Source organism: Anoplophora glabripennis, unplaced genomic scaffold (genome assembly GCF_000390285.2).
Source record: "Anoplophora glabripennis isolate ALB-LARVAE unplaced genomic scaffold, Agla_2.0 scaffold40, whole genome shotgun sequence".
Taxonomy (NCBI): domain Eukaryota; kingdom Metazoa; phylum Arthropoda; class Insecta; order Coleoptera; family Cerambycidae; genus Anoplophora; species Anoplophora glabripennis.
Genome location: NW_019416268.1, coordinates 376,310 through 396,874, shown reverse-complemented (window position 1 = coordinate 396,874; position 20,565 = coordinate 376,310). Strand labels below are relative to the sequence as shown.

Below are 20,565 nucleotides of genomic sequence, written 5' to 3'. Positions count from 1 at the left end.
TGTAGGTCTCGATTTACTGGTGGACGATTGTATTCGAACCACTGTTATCCTCCCCAAAATATTTCCGTAGTTTTTAACTTCAACAGCTTTTAAAAGTGATATAACGGCGAACATTGAGAAAATGAGTATTTTGTACTATGGAGATAATAGGAAATGACAAGTTTCACCCTTCACTGAATATCTCATTTATAAAATAAATTATAAAACTTTGAAATTGGCTTTAATTTTTAATTTAAGCATCTTTCTATATTTTACACACCGAATTTAGGAGGCATGGCAAATACAGTACATTCATAGATTTAAGAGAATGATGGTTCATACGAGTATTCACATATATTAGAAAAAGTTCAGCGAAGTATGGTTTTAAAAATTGATAATCATTACCCTGAGTGTAGTTATCTCAGCGATTTATTACTGTCAATTAATTAACTAATGAGTAATAATAATAATAATTAATCATTGGAAAAACGAAGGATAATCATAACTCTATGTTTCCTATATAAACTGTTAAATTAATATAATTGACTTCGATATGCTAATGTCTAAGATAAATTTTAAAATTCCAGTTAATTAGAATCACATCTAAAGTAGTTATTTTGCAGCCCTTTACGTCGATCTAATGGACTTAATATTCCAAGTTCTTTAGGTCTGAATAACTTTACGCAGAATTAACAATTGTTTAATATTAAATAGTGTATAATAAATACATCATTTTATATTTTCATTGCTTTAGGTGGTTGGTTTGGTTTTGCCCTTTTGGAGATCTGTATTATATGGGTAAGAAATATTGTAGTAAACTTATTTGTACTTTAATTTGTAATTACATTTTCTTGTAGTTGGATTACTTTAGATATTTTTAACCTGGATTTGGAACAGAAACTTAAAAAAAATATCTTATCTGAAATTTATTCTAAACAATTTGTCATTCAATATTGCAAAACATACTAATTAATTAGTGCGCTAATTTCTCACATTTTCAATTCTCCGTAACCATAATTTTAGTAAGAAACTTTTCATATATTTCTATGATTATTACCATAGCATGCCTTGCCAAATTCAATTATGGACTATCTTGTTTTTCTTCATTTAAAGTAAACTTAGTTATTTAATTATAGGCAGCATATATCTAAGTACATAATGTACAAAATATCTCAATACGCGACTAAATAGAGATAAATTCTTAAAATACATCTACATATATCTAAATATATGAATGTAATTCGTATCTTGTATCAAATCTGATATTAAAACAATGAATAAGGCTGTACTCATTTTATGAAATTAATTGTGCTTACTCAATTGATGACGTCCAGATGGTATCATATCGAATCAGGAAATTCCATCTGAAGAAAGGGGAAAATACGTGAGTCGAATTCCAAGACATTTCTAAATATACTTACTCCACGAGATGTGTAAGCCGTGGATGAATTTTTATGAGTGAAATAATAACAAAGCCACTTTCGGCGGAAGTGGACGAAGTTACAATGCGAATTGGCATGATAAAATATTTAGGAAAACGGCTTTTGATAATTGAAATATCCGGGAGGTCCGAATATAGCAAATCATTGCTTGTTTTGCGTCAACAGGTGATAAGTGGTATTTAAAGGGATAAGTATGTTAAAGTTTTCAATGAAAGTTATCTACTTTAAATCTATAAACTCAATGATTTAATTGTCATTCTTTAATTCGACGACAATACAATAGCGAACATTTTATATTTCATCCTTTGAATTTTTTAAGGTGTAACTAAGTTCAAATCAATTTTCCGGAAATTTCATTAAAACACCTGAACCTTTTGAACTTTCTAGTTTTTTTATAATTAGGAAAAAATGTTATAAAATCTGGATATTTTTCGATTATATTTTTTTTCGTAGCAATAAATTGAGAAAAGTTAATAAACTTTCGAAATCAACACGATTAAAAAATATTTTTCGTATATTTATTGAAAAATATCATACACTTTGCTGAAATAAATCTCACTGAGTATAGAATAAATGCTCTCAAATCAGTAGTTAAAACACAAATTAACAAAAAGGTAGGTACATATGTTTTACTTGAAATAATAAAATTAAATAAAATCTTAATTTTTCAAGAGTAAACAAAGAAACAAAATTTTACTTTTCTATACTGTACAGAAAACATTTTTTGTCAATATTTGGTATACACTTTGTTTTCATCATTCTAAACATTTTCTTTTAAAAGAGGATATGTTTTTTTTTCCAATTTTTCTGGAAAGACAATTTTTTTTTCGACTACCAATTTTTTCGAAAATTTTGAACCTCTAACCTAACCTGTAGTAACTATCCAAATCACAAATTATTTTACATTTGTACGTACTAGAAAACTTTTAGACAAATTTCGAGCAGCAAATATTCAAGGAGACTTTCCCAAACTTAAAGATTCTTCAAGGAAAATTATCAAAATTGAAAACCTTCGCAAAAAAATAAAGTTTCCATAATATATCTCTACAAATTTTAAGTTTGTAGAATAATAATGGAAATTATACGAGTATAACAGTTTATTGCGACATATATTCTCATATTTTGTTTGTTTGAGTTCATTGCTCACAAGCCTAATAAATCATTCCCAGTAAAAAAAAATATATGAACTTTATTTTTAACCACGGCGCACTACTTCAAAACTAGCTCTCTGAGAACTTAATCCTCCAACTCCAGAGATAAAGTTGACAAGTACATCTACGTCAGCGGTATTATTTTCGTATTAATAAACAATTTCTGTAGGAGATTATCGGTTTCTACATACACACTAATCATTAAGATATATTTCACATCCATCGCTGGTAACCTTCTTTGACGTCTGAGCAACTGGTGAGGAGTGACGCCACCACTGTTTATACTCATTTCGCTAAACAAATAGACATGATTAAATGCGTGTTAAGAAAGATTTATCGCTACGCTCCATTGTCCTTTCTCATTACACGCACTTGACTTAGAGAAGCTGGCTTGCACAGGTGAATGAATGAATTAATTAATACACCTCAAATTTGAAAGAGTCGTAAAATTGGCAAGAAGGAAACTAAGGAAATATTTGAGAAATCAGAGCACCGGGCATGGAACAATTGCAGAGGATTTTTGCTTTTTTTGTCACCGCCAGATATCAGCAGGTATGCCTCACCAACAGGGTTCATTGAGTCTGTATCAATGTACTTAGTTTTATAAAAACTAGACTGTTCCAAATATGATTTGCCTAACACTATATATTTCAAAATATACACTGTAGAAAAATCGGTGAGTGAAATGACTCAAATCACTCAATATTGAGCATTTTGAAAACACTAAAACTGAGTATTTTCACTCAAATATAGGTACCCGTTAAATAAATTCTACAGTTAAACTCGTATTTGGTACACTTGTACCTAAATCGGAGTAAATGACCTCATTATTGAGTGACCCCACCCCATTCTATGGTTGTCGTGCGTTATCTGTCTATTCCCATCATCCCCATTAGGTCATCTCGTGGCGTGGTGTATGGCTGGACAAGCTTCCTTTTATCCTGTTATTTTGGTGACAATTGTGTTTAACTGTAGTAGTTTACAATAATTAAAAATAATAATATATTGAGCCTCAATTAATATTTGGTTAAATAAACGGATAGTTAGATTGTTACCTATACTTACTTACGTGTCTGTAACGTACAATATAGGTTATGGCAATCTATTCGTCCGATCAGTTAACCAATTCTTTTCATCGAGACCTAAAATATTGTGTCTAAAACAGATCTGTTTAGAAACCACTGTGGCAGCTTAGTAGTTTATCACTTTAATACAATGATATTTAAATTAAAATTTGAAGAGAATATAAACCAAGAACAGAGTCAAAAGTCAGTTTCTCCAGCATTAAAAATTTAATGTATGCAAATGATATTAAAATATTTATGAGAAAAAGATTTGAGGATTCGGATTCCCTTCAAAATTATTTAAGCAGATAAACTAATCGCGCCTAGAAAATAATTTACCTCTAAACCCTTAAACTAGAGAAATATTGCACTTTATTTAACTAATTTACAGTATGTATCTGAAAACTATTTTACCTATGACCACTACTGTAAATACTTAAAAACACACCGTCTGCGATCAATGGAAGATTCCTATTACGTACGGTAAAAAAATCACACAGTTTTCCTAGCAACCGCCTAGCAACGGCCAATACAATACTGTTTGTATTGACCGTTGCTAGGCGGTTGCTAGGAAAATTGTACGATTTTTTTAACCAAGCTGTGCGTTTTTTTTACCGTACGACGTAATAGGAATCTTGCATTGATTGCAGACGGTGTGTTTTTAAGTATTTAAAGTAGTGGTCGTAGGTAAAGTATAGTACGTAAAACGTGGTGTAATGCAATTACGCACTCATAGAATTACGCACTCGCCGCTACGCGGCGTCGTGCGTAACTTTTCCATTCGTGCGTAAAATGCTTTTTACAACACTTATTACGTAATGTACTATTACGAATGTGAGTTTGTATACTCGTATGTGTTCTATACAAGTATATTTTCTGTTTTCAATTTCCTGATTTCCGTTTTATATTTATAACGGATTTTTTAAATAAAATGTTGTGTTCTTTTAGTATTATGTATTTTTCCCATCCTGAAACTGGCTTTTGGTGATGTACAGCAAAATAAATAATAAAATATTTCTTTAGTATCCATAACGTAGCATCTGGTTATAATAAACAAATGTTTATTTCAACATGATTCGTCAAATAAACCATTTGCTTATATTAACCTACATAATATTATTATTGGAAACACACGGTTCAGTTGAGCAGTCAAACTTGTAAATAAATAGGTGACATCTGCTGCTATAATGGCTTGAATATAGCAGCAGAAACTTTAAACCGACTTAGCGGATTCACATCGTCGGTTTTGCATTATTTTTTCAAGTTCGAATCCGTTCTTGTAGTGTACCAGAATCGTTCGACCCCTGCCAAAGAAAGTTCCCGTCGCCTGAGACCATACAAACACCGACCTTCGTCGCAAAAATATGAAGTTCGCCGTCCCAGAATTAAATCATTTCAAGTATTTCATATATTGGCAGACAACTCTGCACACCATGTATGCCACGGTACGTATTGAGGCCAATGATACTCGAGCAAGGTTAACAATGCACGACCGGTGAGGGAATTTCTTCGTATGCACAGCGGCTTAAGGGCTAGTTTCTCTCAGAGCGAAAGATACAGTTTCCTTAGCATTCTTATCAGCTAAATATAGAAATAAGCTTCATAATTGCGTATAATTACGGTTATATCTAAACGGAAAATATTACTGCAATGGGAGGCGTCGATATTGCATGTTTCTGCAAAGACAACTTCAATAAATAGGGTTTAATAACAGCTCTAACATAAGTGTTGAATAATTTATTTGGTACGTTTTTATTCATTGGGATATTGGAAAATATTAATACATTAAAGCCACTGTGACTTTCTAAAAAATTACTAGCTTCATTCTTCATTCCATATTCATATTCTTTCACATTTTTTTTTCATCTCAACCACATTAAAATAAATAGCAGATTTATTATCTCAATTCAACTGTATCGAAGAAAATTAATGGGCTTATTTTTTTAAATTTGTTTGAATTGGCTTAATACCTTCACAATAAAGGAAAAATACGAGAGCTAATAATAGAATGTTTTATTTTATTTTATTTAGTAAAAAGGGTTAGTTAAAATTGGTTAAGTAAGAAAACAATTCACATTAATCTCATATTAAATTTTTGATACTGTAGTTTCAAAATGTAATTTTTTCAAAAAGTTCTGCGTTTCATATATGTAGAATATAATTGTGTTGTTTGTGTTTGTTAATTGTAATTAATATTTATTCATTTAATTCGCAAGAAGGCTACCTGATGAAATAATCTTGGGAAAATGTAGAAACAAAAATATATCTTTGTATTAGGGTGATGTAATCACTCAAATCTTGATGTGATCAATCAAAGAAACATCTTGTATTTTTGTTATTTTATATTTGCATGCTTAGACTTCTGGTATCGAAGAACATTGACGTCATTTTGATAAGATTTTAAAAAAGTTGAATTTGTTGGAATTACCTTTAAAATAGAGTAAAAAAACGCAAATTACAGGTATTATAGTCAACGGTGTTACAGTTAATATACATATTTTTTCAGTAACACCTCTTATCCTCTCTACTAGCATGGTTTCTGTCAAATGGAAAAAAATATCTTTTAAATTGGACAACTTGTTTTTCTAATTTAATAAAATAACCAATTAAACCGAAATATATCAGGAGATATCTAAAAAATCGCCCATAAACTATGAAGGAGACAATCCAGACACGAGTTAAGTGTGTACGTATGAGGGTATCCAAAGTAAATGATTTCATTATGGTCGGTCTATTTTCGTAAAAATCCTAAGAATCGAATTCATTTTCCGTATTTATTCAATAATTCTTTAAACATGAGTCTATTTTTACCACGTGCGCAAATACCAGTATTTTATTTCATAATTCCGTCAGACATGTTTTAAAAAGACAAAATGTTTTACGCATTACTATTAGAAAATGACTCTTGTTTGTTTTCTTACAAAACAAATTGCGATTACAGTATGTTTATCGTCCCAGAGTTATTAATATTTGCACCCTAAAGCAATGACCGATTTGACATCATGAGAGATGACGCTACAAAAAATGATATCTACTACTAACTATAAAATTATCGCACTTTTTTTCTCGAAAATAAATATATTTACAGTTAGACTGCGCAACATTGTTTTTTACATCTTGAAGTTGTGGCTTTAGTAATGCGTAAATAGATATTTAAACCATATGGTTTAAGTTGCAATTTGTTGATAAGGAATTATCAAATAATCATTCAAGTTTTTTCTACAACACATTGGCCCCCATTAAGATCACGGTCAAGTGCGTCTTTTGAAATGTGTTTAATGCGGGTCTTTGTAAACAATTAGCCAAAACTCGACCAGTTTTAGATAGAAAGACAAGAAACAAGTTTTTCGGGCGATAAGTGCTTTTATGTCTTGTTTTATTAAAATGCAAAATGTAAATCAGGGTTTACTTGTATAAGGCACATTATAGTAAAGAAGATATTAAAAATTTTGATTAACTTACTGTCATCAATTATAAAGCCAGATTATGAGTTTACATCACCCGGATTAAAGGATTTACGCGGAGATATAACAAGACTATAGACTCAATTCCTCGGAGTTTCGTAGTTATACAGAATGGGCCATAAGGCTTTTAATAGCTTCCTTGGATCAAAATAAGGTGATTTATATCAACTAACCTTATTATAGTCTTTCCGAAGTCAGTTGAACATGTATAAAAACGCCTAGCAATAAAACTTAATGAGGGCGTTTCATAGGTGTCCCTAAAATAGTTTTCTGCAAGCAGATGCTAGTGTTTATAACACAAACCTACTTATTCAAAACTTGAGCCTATTTACCCATATAATAAATAAATTATCAATAGAAGTGAAATAAAAAACTACTTTCTCGGGCCTATAACTTCTTAAGGAAGCAAGATGGTACTAAGGTAAATTGATTTAAATCACCTTATTTTCATCCAAGGAAGCTAACCTTAAAATACGCCCATTCTTTAGTAAACATCCTGTATACATGACGGGTCACCAGTAACGCCTCGGTCACTAGGGATCAAATGGCAAATGCTATAGAAACCTGTTTAGGTGGGTATGTGTAGGTTGATTACGGCTACATTTTGGAATACACAGGGCGTCCAGGAAAAACGTACCATATCAAAGTTATGTATTTTTAAATGGAACAGCCTGTATGTTACTGCACTTTTGACGCACCATAAAAAATGGGTGAACTTTATTAAAGGTTCTGCATATCTAGGGCTTATTGTTTGTGAGATATTCCAATTATAGTGAAAATGCAGGCTTAGCAGAAATTTAATATTAATAATAAAAAAAATAGTTTTAAGGAAGCAGCTTTGAAGAGTGTATTTTAGATCCTTGAAGTTATAAATTATTATATTTGTCGTCACTTATTATTGTACAAGGTGTTAAAAAACTGGTGGATACTTTTGTCAACTTTAAACAACAATAACTTGTTTATTTTAAATGGGACACCCAGTGTGTTTTTACTTTGGGAGTTAGGAAATTTAAAACTCTTTCAAACTGTGTATAGGTTCCCTATACCTATCTCTAATGGTATTGGAGATATTTGTGCAGTAAAATTGAAATATCTCACAAACAATAACTCTTTAATAAAATTCACCTATTTTTTCATGGTGCTTTAAAAAATGCAGTAAAATACAGGGTGTTCTATTTAAAAATACATAACTTTTTAACCCTATTCCTGGACATCCTGTATATTTCAAAATATTTTTAAAATGTAGCCGTAATCAACCTACACATATCGGCCAAAACAGGTTTTTATAACATTTGCCGTTTGGTCCCTAGCGACCGAGACGTTACTTGTGCCCCACCCTGTATACTCGCAAATCCATGATCATTGGGTACAGGGTTATAGGGTTATGGTTCAATGAGATCATGAATTCGAATGATTTTGGTGCAATGGGATCATGAATTAAAATGATTTTTAAGTTACTACTACTCAAGTCAGTTTAAAATTTCGAAAACCACTTTCTTGAAGCGTGCTTGATGTTAGGGTCAAAACATGAACTGATTCGCGAATTTTGACATTAGATTCCAATTCAGCGGTTCAAAGTACTACGTGATCCACGACCTGGACACGACCCAGACCATTTTTTTCTTTGTGGTGCTTTGTAATTAGATACAGTCGTAATATAATGGTGATTATGAAGAATTGCAATGATTTTTGCTATCCACGTTTGTAGTGTGTATTGACCTTTAAAATAGCATTTTTAGATTCCTTCCAGTTATAACTAGTTCCATTGATACATCTGTCTCTTTTCGCATTCTTCAGATAACTACATTTTGTTTTAAAATAACTGCTAGTGTAAAATATAAAAGCAAGATCCCTTAATAAATGATGCTAGTTTTATAAAAGCAGGCAAAACGGGTGCTTATCCCTATAATAATCTATTTCTTATTTTCTATCTGATAGAAAAATAATGAAAATTGAACAGAGGAACGGAAATTTAAAATCGGCAAAAAATAAATAAGACATTCTATTTTTTTATCTTATCAAATATAATGCAGGCGCTTATCCATTTCCTATCGTTTTTTTTTTAATTTTTCCTGCATCCTAATAATTGACGTCAGATTCATAGAACTGCACTCGCGGTCGAATTCTTCGCTTATCTGATGATAATAAAAAAAAAACTGTAGGAAATGATTCGAAATTTTTCTGTAAATGTCCAACCTCTTAGATTAGTTTCACAGAAAAACCCTAGAGTTTTACCGAGTACTCTAATTGTAGTTTTTTATTAATTTACATCAGCTTTAAATATAAGGGGGACAATTATATACCTATAATGCTCATAGAAATGAGTCGTGTTTTATTTTTTGACATACTTAGTTCTCCTGTTTTATAAAACAGTTGATGTACTTGTCGATAATCTTGTGGTTGCTCCTTACAAAAAAGCTTTTGGTGCAACTTTTAGTCAACATTGCACCAGACCAGAACCTTTTTTGTAGGGGCCATTCACACTTCTTGAACTGATATCTCACAAAATAGGGAAGCTTTTTCGAAAGATGAACAATTTCTGCAAATACTCTTATAACTAAGTTATTAAACATTTCATTATTCTCCCGCTCGTAAAATATTGTAATATGCTTTTACCACTCTTTGAAAAAATCTCGTATCAATTTTACCCATAAACCTTAATAAATTGCTTTTCGCTGATATCAAGCATTTTTATTTCTCCAAGGCTGCATTACACTACCTTGTCTTTTAATTGCCGACCAAGAATGTCCACCTAGCATTCCAAGAATAACCAGATTGTGGCGTATTGTTCGGTGAAAATGCCAGATACAAAGGAGATTGTGACGCAAATCGCCAAATTATAATGAAATGTACTAAAACCCTTGGAAATATTTTCATGTGTGGCTTGGCCGGATACTCCCAGAAAGAAGAAAATTTGAGAATCAATTTTAAAGTTTAAAGCTCAAGTAAAAGGATTTTTTTGTAATATGATTTATTTTCTAAAAATGACCTGTTTTTAATTTCTTGAAATAATTCAAAGCTTTCAGGCTATGCTGAAATAAGGAAAGCAGTTCTTAACTAATGATATCTTGGGAAACAACTACTCTGCGGACTAAAGTTCCGTCTAGTACTAAATTACACCCACAATATCTAGTAAACAGGTTCATTGCTGGATGGGGCTTTAGTCCGCGGGGTAGTGGTTTCACACAATAATATTAATTAAGAACTTTATTTCGCCTGGTGCGACACTAGCCCTGTTTTCATAGTACTTACAGATGAATACTCGTATGTTGCTCTTTGCCCTTTGATCGCAACAACTTACGATTTTACTAATTGTTTAGTCAAGGAAGTATTATTACGTTTTTTTCAGTGTAGATACCGACTGGCGCTTGGTGTAATTTTTCACGAGTGATCGTATTATCTCGAGCGCAGACGTACAGGTTTGTCATTGTTCATTGTAAACAAATCATTAATAGTGATGACCCTAAGATTTATAGATGTTTAGTTGACCGTGCAATGTTGGTTGCCTAAACTCGGTGGTCACGTGGCTAGTAATTATCTATGAAAGCTCTGTTTGAAATCCATGTTTACGTAGAATTTCATGATTCTACACTTCTGCGATAATGTAATTCCGCCCCTGTTCTCATGTTTATCACCAAAATCCACATTATTTATTATTATTTTAAACGCCCTAAATATTATGAGACAAAAAATATAGTCTAAGGGCTGTAATTATTGACTTTGGAAACAAAACTGACTACATCACAACATTCCATATACCTTCATTTTAATATTCTGTATTACGCATTACAAAGCTTTCCGCGAACGATGATTCGTCAGTTAGTACAATCGTCAGATTTTTACGAACCTTACTCTAGAAACAACGTTTTTAATGAATGAGTAGAAATTAGGCAAGGTCATATTCAAATAGAGATAGCCTCCTTTCTATAATTGCTTACCTACCGCAAGCGAAGGTGTACTGCAATATCGCATTACGATAACAAAGCAGTTCCCAGGCTCGCGAAATTTATATATTCAAATGTATGCAAATAAATATAAATGAAAAAACATTTTAAAACAAAAGATGATCCCGCATCGCTAGGCGTTTTATGGAACAAATATATAAATAACGACAAAAACGTAACAGATGTACATTGCCAAGTAATTTCGTATTTAGAAGGGAATCATCCTTCTTTTTCGACGGCAAGGACCATGTGTTGTTTTTTCTGTACAGGGTCATCTAGCTAAAATGCTAAGATTCGACTGTAATTTCGTTATCTGAAGATATGGGAAAAGGGAAGTATTATATGTATCACTGATTTTTCACGAGGATTCAACTGTTCCATCCAAAGAACAATTGAGTATTGAGTTTGAAATATACAGAAACTACAAAATGAATCATATATTTTACTATCTAACATTTTTCCATGGTGACCCCGTGTAAATTCAGAAGCCGCCCAGCTAAATTTCAAGATATAAACAGAAATGTATGACCATAAAAATAAAAACAATTGCCGTCGCTATTTATTATGGTTTTAATTGGTAACATATCTACATACCATATATCTAAAGACCCGACAGTTGTATAAACCATATGGATTTTTGTGCGATGACATTAAACTATTTTAAAACTTCCTTCTGAAAACAATTAATTACCATTAGTTTTTAGTTGCATTGGCGTAGCTTATTGTTATTCGTGTGCCTCAATTTTATATGATTAGTTCAACCATTGTTAAGGATTCTATGCTTTTAAAACTGTTAACAAAATTAATTATTTCTGTAATGAAAGTTTAGAACACCTCAATTTCTATATACTTAATTACGAAAACCTACTTCACAAGTTTTTTTAGTTCCTAATAGAGTAAACAGTTTTGTATTGCAATAACTGACCATTAAAAACTATTTATTATTTCAAAGAGCTTGAATGACGTACTTTGATGTAAAATATTGTTTTTTGTAATAAATTTAATGGACAAAAACAGCTCAGTAATCAATTTCTATTCTAATTGAAAACTAGTAGAAAATTCGTTTTTTTTAATAGCAATATTTGACTAATACTTCAATGTTACCTTTTAATTATTTGGATTTTTAAATTTCAAATTTCAATTTCTTTCCTGTGAAAATTCGTTATCTTGGTATCCTAATAGCTTTAGTACTGAGGTGTTTCAATTTTCAATTGCTAATCGCTTTTGGCATTCAAACTTACTTAACAGCAAAAGTGATAAGGCATCGAAGTAAAACATTATCGTTATAACATCTCATTAGTTAAACATGTGGTAGGTAATATACAGGTTCGGAAAGTCCCCATGGTACATCGGCCGTTATGTGAGAGCGATAAAGTAAGTCATAGAAATCCGTGCGATAGACAAGCATGGTTAGATTGAAGTCGTTTCATAATCTGAATAGTCATTCCCACTTCTAACCCGAAACGAGCCGTGACTATTCAGATTATGTAGTAACGGCTTCACTATAGCCATCCTTGTCTATCGTTCGGATTTCTTTACTTTACTTTGTCGCTCTCATGTAAAGGCAGATGGACCATGTGGAATTTCCAGCCCTGTAGATAGGTAAGATAACTCGGAAAAACTGGAAATTGTAATTGCTATTTGTACACAGTAGTATATCATCACTATTAAATGTAATAAACTGGTACAGATCCGACCATATGTTAGGAATATATAATGTCGAAAGTTTAGCATACATTTTTAAGGTATTACAAAAAGTGTTAACAACATCGTTTATTTCTAATATTGTACCACGGTTTGAATTTGTAACAAAATTTATTTCGTTTCTTCGTTAGTCGAAACAGAAATGAAGTAATTTTAATTTTTACTAGCAATATTTGCTATTTGTAGTGTGTATACATTTTTGCAGACTTGATTGTACTCACCAAATCCTACACCAATATACTTGCCTCACTTTTAACTATACAGGACAACTAGTTTCCTAAATTGAAAACCTTGAGAATAGGTATTATCTTGCACATCTACAATTAGTACAAAAATAGAATGAATATAAAATTATTCTTCAAGACGCACTTTCATCTGGGAGAGAAAGTCATGCGTGTATAGTTTTCCTTCATATATCATTAAAACCATACCACGCAACTTTTCACAAAGTTTTGTTCACTGTTCTACTTTTCTCATTGTCAACACTACTATAGAGTTATTTAAAAATGTATAAAAAGCACCTGAAAGAAATAATTGAAATTGGTTTTAAATATGTTAACAATTTAGTTTTTCTTGAAAACATTTCGATAAAATTCCAAACTCGTTCACAAGCAATTACGACTAATGTAGACGGTTTTCTAGTTTTTCGTTCTAATTTCGGTCTGTACGTGACTTTACGTTTCAACAATCGTAAATCGTTTAGTTTATGGTATTTTCGACTCGGACAAATACACAGATATGATCAATTTGTTACGTCTTACGTCTTTTGTACTTTAAACGTAGCCCATTTGTTTTCTGGTGAAATCGATTAATTATATCGAAGGTGTATTTTTAACTCGCAATAAATTACAATGCAAATACAGAAAACGAAACCCCCAACGATGGCGTTCGGTACGAATAAGTTCGACATCAATTCCCACTATTGGTTTAATGGTGTTAGGTAAAATTTTGTTTTGCTTTTAGGCTTGTATGATTAAGTTTTAGCACCCAAAGGCAACCGATCACAAAAACGAAAGATTACTATTTTTTATTGTCAGAATTACATACCTACCATTATTGTTGTATCATTTACAAAATTGATTTTCTGCGTTTTCTAAAATATTAACTAACTCGTTAAATAAATAAAAATTGTTGTCCTCCTTTGTCAAGTTCTCCCACATTAACGTTTTTTTTTTAAATATTCTTTTACTAACTACTTGGCGCTATATTTAAACGTGTTTATATTATTTTCTAATTAACTTTGCAGAGTAGGTTGAACTATTCGGCAGTAAAATGAACTTATAAGTGTTTCTGAACATAAACACCAAGAGCGGCAAAATGCAATTAAATTGCTATTTTAAAAATAATTGAATTTCGTATTGTATTTGAAACACGTGTTTTTCACGGTTATCAGGGTTATTCCCAAGATTCTACCCCTTTATCATTTTTATTTTCATACTTAGAGCAAAGTGGTATTGTCCAAAGTTGTAGTAAATTTTGTTTTAATTTCAAAACTGTTCTGTTCAAAACTGTTGCAGTTCGAAGATATACTTAAGTCAAACTTTTTTGACTCCTGTATATTTTACATATTTGGATAGAGCGCTGCCTTAACATTACAGTGATATAAAATTTGATCGGTCTATCTCTAATAATAAGATAGATGTGGCTAAAACAATATAGAGATTATTGTTAGCATATTAATTTGATGATATCTAGCTCATTATTAGAGATAGATTTACTAAACCTTATCGAGATCTCAATATAATCCTCAGAAAGCTATCGAAATATATATCTATCCATATATGTATACAGTGTGTTATATTTTGATAGCACACACAGAAAATACTGTTGTGAAAATTCACACAATTGTTCCTAAAATCGTGACAGGAATAAATTGTATCAGACTTTCATCCAATATTTTTTGAATATTTAAGAATATCTATAATTTGTTGGTAATAATTTTACAACTGTAAAAAAGAATCACATTGTAAATGTCAAATTTTCTCACAATTTTTTCCTGTTACGATTTTAGGAACAATTGTGTGAATTTTTACAACAGTATTTTCTGTGTGCAGTTTTGATATCACAAGAAAACTGTATACAACTTTGGTTTAAATAACTTTTTTCTAAGAAAATAGCAAGGATAAATGGGAATATATATTATATATTTGTGTTAGTAATCAAATTTGACGCACTTTTTTGTTCGCTGTTTCTTTCTACGACTATAGACAACAAAGCGTTTTCAACCTACTTCCTTTAGAAAATTTAAGTCGGAAACCTTTTTTTTTGTCCACGATTGTACATTTATTGTTAATCTTAAAGACAATAAAAATAACAAACAAGAGTAGATGTTTAATTCAGATTCAAGTAGACTTTTTTTGTATTTTCGTCCGTGCTCTATCATTATTTCTTTAAGAAAAAAAAAACACTATTAGTGTATTCATTTTCTGGATTTACAATAGGTTGACGAACTCTCATGTAATAAACATTAGATGCACGATGTAGATAGCTATACAAGTATGAATGAGGCCCTACTCCTGTTTTTTTATTCATTATCAAACACGAATCAGTTTATAACTTTAATGGATTGTAATGAGCGTTCAAATAAAAACGTGGTCAAGTTGGTTCTGAAAATTTGGACGTAGGGCGTAGCGTATAGCAAATGAACTTAAACGTCATCTGTCAAAGCGCTATATCGCCGCTATCAATTTGAATATTTTCGTTTTAAAAAGCGTTTAAAATGGTGTTTTCTCAAGAACAAAAAGTGTTTATCATAGAGTCCTACTTTAGAAATGGACGCAAGATTGATGGAATATGGAAGTATTCTATTGAGGAATGTTTCATAGAATTTCAAAATCAATTTCCCGGCGTTGTTGAGTACAAAATTTTTCAAAGTGCAGTTCAGCGTTGTGTTAATGTTTTTCGTGAAACGGGCAGTGTAACAAGAAAAGAAGGAAGCGGCCGACCTAAAAAGCGGACTGAAGAATTAAAAGAAAATGTCCAACAAATAATGGAAAATGCGCCAAGAACTTCTGTACGTGTTTTATCACAAATGGTGGGAGTATCAGTCGGTACCTGCCACACAGTGTTAAAAAAAGATTTGCGTTTGTTCTCCTATCGTTTAACTTGTCAGCAAGAACTTCATGAAGTTGATTTTCCGCGACGGGCTGTATTTTGTGAATGGTTTTTAAACAACTACGGTGAACTTCATAATATCACCTTTTTTTCTGATGAAGCCTGGTTTCATTTAAGTGGTTACGTAAACTCACAGAATATGAGAATGTGGTCTTCTGAAAAACCAGATAACTTTTTTGTCGAGGGCCCTCTACACGCTCAAAAAATTGGAGTTTGGTGTGCTCTCAATCGAAGGAGGATTTATGGACCTATTTTTTTTAATGGTACTCTTACTGCGCAAAGGTATAGAGAAGAAATTATCGCTCCTTTTGTTAACCAGCTGGAAGAAAACGAAATTACAAACTTTTACTTTCAACAAGATGGCGCAAGGGCACATACGGCAGGCGAGACGATGAATATGTTGAGGGAAGTTTTCCAAAATCGACTAATAAGTCTCAATGCTGAACATGAATTTCCACCGAGGTCATGTGATATTACGCCGTGTGATTTCTTTTTGTGGCCTTACCTTAAAAACACTATTTTTGAACTGCCTATTCCTGATTTAAACCATCTGCAGGCTCGACTTATAGACAAGATTCGTGAAATTAACAATACCCCGAGCATCTTAGAAAATGTCTTTAATTCTTTGAGGAACAGGTGTGAAAAGTGCTTGGAACAAGGAGGGGGACACTTTCAGCAGCTGCTTTAATTTATTGTTATAACAAGGAGGGGGACACTTTCCGCAGCTCCTTTAATTGTTTGTTATTGTTATCACGATTATTCTTTAAAATAAAGTTATATAGTCATTAACGTTATTGAAACTGACAGCTGCTATACAGCTCGTTGAGAAATGAGGTTAAGTTGGTCGCTATAAGCTACTCCCTACGTCCAATGTGTCAGAGCCAACTTCGACCACGTTTTTATTTGAACGCTCGTTACATATAAGGATGTAGTGTGATAATCGAGTTCCTACGAAACAATAAAAAATGGTTAGGAAACTTTTTTCTTTAAAATTTGACCGTTTCTTCCTTAATTTTTCCTTATTACTAGGTATTATGACCGCAATATTTTGGCTATATTTTCCTTACTATTCGAAACAAAACGATATTAGTTAATTTATAAAATTCACATCACAAAAACCACAAAATTAATATATCTAGGACATTTATATAACTTATTTTCTAAAACATCGATGGTTATTCTAGGAGGAGGATTTTTAAGGTTCTTGTGGTTTATTTTCAGCTCTAAAGTTAATATTTATTATTCAAGCGGGACGAAGCAAAATCACTGGTTTTTCCGACTTACCACTCCATCAAGCTAGCATTCAATCCCTAGAATAGAAAATCAGATATATAGGTACTTACAACGGAAAGAGAAGCAGTTGCGAAAGCCACAGGAACAAATATACGAGACGTTCAGTCACTGTAAAGGCGCTATCGTAACTGTGAATTATAGCAGGTTGACAAATGCAATGAAATTTTTAATATTTGTTCTGGCGCTGCCGCCATAAATCACTGGGACAATGTTATCAGCGGCAGGGAGACTGCAAAATATACCATGTTTAAGTGGAAAAGCTGATATCAACAGCTAAATATGTATTTGCTACCTCACTCTGCATACAGATAAAAAAGTAACTGACAAAATTTATCCGCAGACTTTACTGTATCACAGAAAGGTATTCAAATGTAAACAATTCAAATGGGCTTTACAAGATTAGAAATATCCGAGGTGTGGCATTGTTATGGATAACAAGTTTTCTTTATAATAGAACTCAGTTTGTGTCTATAAATAATGTTGATTCGAATACAAGAAGTATAACACTCGGTGTACCACAGGGTTCTATATTGGGTCCTGTCCTTTTTTTGTTGTACCTAAATGACTTGACAAATTTTTCTACTGCAGCATATTTTAATTTATATGCAGATGATACTTCAATCATTTTATCTGACAAATTAGACAAAATTTTAACTAATAAATGTAAAGATGTGCTGTCAGATATGGGTGAATGGTTTTCACAAAATTTTTTGTACTTGAATCCCGATAAGACTCAACTATTACGTTTCCATTCCAGACAGAAACATTGTGACCCACTTAACATTACAATCAATAATTCTATTATTCCCAGAGATTCTGATAGTGTGAGGTTACAATTTCATCAAAATAAAAAAAGTACGTGTAATCGTAAGTATCGTATACTTACATTTTTGCAGAATTATATTTATTTTTACAAAATATAAAAGCTACAGAATTGAAGTCTACATAAAGCATTGCGCATGCAAAATAGAATAATTAATTTAAATGGATACACCTTCGGCTTGACCAAATTCTTCTTCTCCGCGAGATTCAGATGCGCAATAGCACCGTTACCAGACTAGCACCGGAGCTCATTCCCTGTCTGAACATCGAACGGTGAACAGCGGTCATTAAATAGTATCAAGTGCATAATCGGCTTTGAAATAAGTATGAATTGGGTCAAGTCCAGGCAATATATAATATAAAACCTTCGTTAAATAACTATATTTACCAGACCGAAGTACCTGTCCTACTATTAATATCTTCTGTCTTTGTCACTCCTACTGTGGTCTCTGTTTTAGATCTGCGCATCTCGTGGGCAAGATGAGTTTAGTCAAACTGTGTATCTCGAACCTTTACGTTAGTTAATGGTGAAAATGGGGAAAGGACATACATTTAGGAAATATTTAAATATTAGACCGCCAAATCCTTCCACTCACCTTCCACTTTTTTATTAAAAAAAAATGGAAAATGCGTAATTTAATTTTTTGGTATAAATACGATAGTCAAAGATAGTCCCTGTAGTAAAAATAGTCAAATACGAGGCCAAATATTTAAATTTAAATAATCCCGCATTATACACTCGACATACACATGGTCATAGAGGCTGGAAATCCTTTACAGTAGCTGAAGGCTACGTAGAGAATTTCGTAGAAATAATACAGAATTCTGAAAAAAATTGCATACTACCACAAGGCGCGTTGAATATAGGTAATAGGTAATATTATCGCTGGTTTTTCATTTAACGTCAACTTCAATTTAGATTCTAATAATTCTGGCAATTTACCAACAGTAAACAATGGTTCTAACAACGTATTGCAGTCTAACAGCATTAATATAGTTGTAAGGCAATAAATGAAAGAGAAATTTTGGAAGCTGTGGAAATACATTAAAGAGTTCCTCGTTCAGATCAAATTTCGTTCTCCTAAAAAACTGCATGAGGGTTTTAGTACATCCTTTGCAGATACTTTTTAATTTAATTTTTTTTTAAATTTCAGTTTTTCCAGAAATTTAGAACATTTCCAAGTAGCCATATATTCAACTAAAAATGTTATGCTAATTTTTCAACAAGGTTTTGTGAATTCTAGATCAACCATAAGTAACTTAACAGTATTTAGCCAACATTTATGTGAAGTACTTAACAAAAGAGGACAAGTGACGCGGTGTACAAGGCCTTTCAACCTATCACCGTAATATATTGCTCATAAAAATTTCTTGTTTAGGTTTCAACCAAATTTATTTGTAACTTATACAATCTTACTTGAATCAACAGAAACATTACGTTAGGTTTTTGCTCAAATACCTACATTGTAATTGGTGGCGTACCTCAAGGGTCTAACTTGGGACCATTGTTATTTCTATTTTCATTGACAACTTATGTGCTGTACTTGATTGTAAGATGTTGATATTTGCCAATGATTTGATATTATGTTAGGTACAGGAATAATTTTGCAGAATTGGTGTCTGGAGAATCACCTCTACGTTTCTGAATGGCAAATAATAACATTGACTCGCAACCACATTGCGTTATCCGTATAATATTGATAAAATTGGATAATATTGTAATACTGTACTATAAGGGATTTGGGAGTCCTCTTTGACTGACAACTAACATTTAATTATAGTCTTTCCGAAGTCAGTTCAACATGTATAAAAACGCCTAGCAATAAAATTTAATGAGTTTCATAGGCGTCCTTAAAAAAATTTGTATAATATGGAGAAACTCTATATTATAAGTTTATTTGACAAACAAGATATTTTAATTATTTATGTCCTCAAACAATTGTATTATATTAATGGTAAATTTCGTTTTGTTCCGTTTTAAAAGGTCTCCAAAATCCCTTAATACTTAATATTAGTAAACACAATATCCCTATTCTCCCTTTTGCAATTGTAATATGACTGATTAATTGCCTATAAAAAATTAAAATTATCTACATCACATCAATTTTCGAATTGCTGCACTGCACTGCTAGGTCATTTGTTGACAACTGAATTTATGGCCACGTCTCCCAGTGTAGCTATGTTTGTGCCGCGTTTGCCTGAGTGTCTATTATCAGATATACTTTCAGTTCAATAGATAAGATGGCGTGTAGATTTCATTAAAGGGACGTTAAATATATAATATAATACGCCCCTGGCGAGAATAAACATTGGTATTTCCATATATTTTACTGTTATCACGTATTATAAAATGCACAATTTTCGAAAAAAATAGGTTTTATATCGACATTTATTTGATCAACCCCTACTAATTTTCGTTGTAGAATCATGTACAGGTATAGATTGGCCGATTCTTTAGCAGACACAATGTATATGTCAGTAATAATAGCGAATGACAAAAACCAAGATTGTGATGATGATTACCATTACAACAAATATATCTTACTGAAAAAATCAACTTTTACCTGCACTTGCACCAAAAATATCTA

The 20,565-nt window shown here is 31.9% G+C and overlaps 1 protein-coding gene across 3 annotated transcripts in view; it reads right to left on the bottom strand.

Moving 5' to 3' along the window:
* The window catches only part of LOC108903259, a 171,592-nt gene that overhangs the window by 146,171 nt on the left and 4,856 nt on the right, over positions 1 to 20,565 (bottom strand). The window contains exon 2 of one of the 3 annotated variants that reach the window (XM_018705364.2): positions 17,147 to 17,172. In XM_018705364.2, coding sequence (XP_018560880.1) covers positions 17,147 to 17,154 — 8 coding nt within the window. In that variant the 5' untranslated portion in view covers positions 17,155 to 17,172. Of the gene's footprint in view, positions 1 to 17,146; positions 17,173 to 17,205; positions 17,269 to 20,565 lie in introns of those variants that run through there. The other 2 variants (XM_018705365.1, XM_018705367.2) reach the window with 2 other exon arrangements.